Raw genomic sequence first — 1,110 nt, forward strand, 5'->3', positions numbered from 1 at the left:
TATATATATATATATATATATATATATATATATATATATATATATATTTCTTTATTACATACACCACCTGGTGTATGCCAGAGAGGTTAACAGGGTTGCCCTGTTGGGTCTCTCAGGCCATAACTGACGGTCCTAAGTCCGCAAAGTGGGGAGGGCTGGTCGACAGGCTAATAACCTGTCACCAAAAAAAAAAAAAGAAAAAAAAATTATTACCGAATCAATGACGAATGGCCTCGGAACTTTGACTGATCTTGAGATACTGAACCCTGAACGCCCCTGGACACCATTTTCGACTACGAAGGATGCTTTCCGAATTGGATTTTGGAATGTTAGAGAGATTAACCCCGATACTCAGCCGGGTCAGATAAATAATGTAACGAGAATTCTTGATAATTGTCGGATAGATGTGGCTGCCCTATCTGAAACACGAATTTCACAGTTTGGGAACCTTGAGAGCGAGAATTATCATTTGCTTTATTCTGGGAAAGAGCCTATTAAAGCAGCCGGAGTGACGCTGGCTTTAAGTGGTACAGCAAAGAAACGCTTTCTTGATTGGGAACCAATCAACGATCGTATCCTGAGAGCGCGTTTTGCGACTACCCAGGCAAAAATGACGATTATAGCAGTGTATGCTCTGGGAAAGAGCCTATTATTCTGGGAAAGAGCCTATTAAAGCGGCCGGAGTGGCACTGGCTTTAAGTGGTGCAGCAAAGAACCAATCAATGAACGCGAGAGCGCTCATTGATGATTATATGAGCGCTCACTGAGAGCGCGTTTTGCGCCTACCCAGGCAAAAATGACGTTTATATTATATATGACGTTATAAATGACGTTTGTATGCTCCAACAAATTTGACTTTGAATTGAAAGTCAAGTATTTTGCAGTAGGCATCAAGGCATGGCTAATTGTAGGAAAAACGCCAAAACAGATAGTCCGAGTAATTGAGAGGCAAAAATGTTTAAATGGTAAAGTGACTCTGATAAAGACACTTTCTATCAGTCGCTTAGTGATGTCACAAATAAAGTTCATAGCCAGGATATATTGGTTGTATGTAGTGATTTTAACACGAAAGTGGGCTGCGACCAGGACTTTGCGCCAACGTTGATTAGT

General features: G+C 40.9%; 1 protein-coding gene across 1 annotated transcript; it reads left to right on the forward strand.

Moving 5' to 3' along the window:
- Positions 1–220: 220 nt before the first annotated feature.
- LOC148942316 (protein CFDP2-like) lies at positions 221–673 on the forward strand. The gene has a single exon (XM_089103292.1). It carries the CDS (start codon positions 221–223, stop codon positions 671–673), a length of 453 nt encoding a protein of 150 aa, XP_088959418.1.
- The last annotated feature ends 437 nt before the right edge of the window (positions 674–1,110 follow it).

This window comes from Artemia sp. Qi Xiang Cuo, chromosome 17 (genome assembly GCF_049724085.1).
Source record: "Artemia sp. Qi Xiang Cuo chromosome 17, ASM4972408v1, whole genome shotgun sequence".
NCBI classification, from domain to species: domain Eukaryota; kingdom Metazoa; phylum Arthropoda; class Branchiopoda; order Anostraca; family Artemiidae; genus Artemia; species Artemia sp. Qi Xiang Cuo.

Coding starts and splice junctions, on each gene's coding strand:
- LOC148942316 (XM_089103292.1), top strand. CDS start 221: ATGACGAATGGCCTCGGAACTTTGACTGATCTTGAGATACTGAACCCT.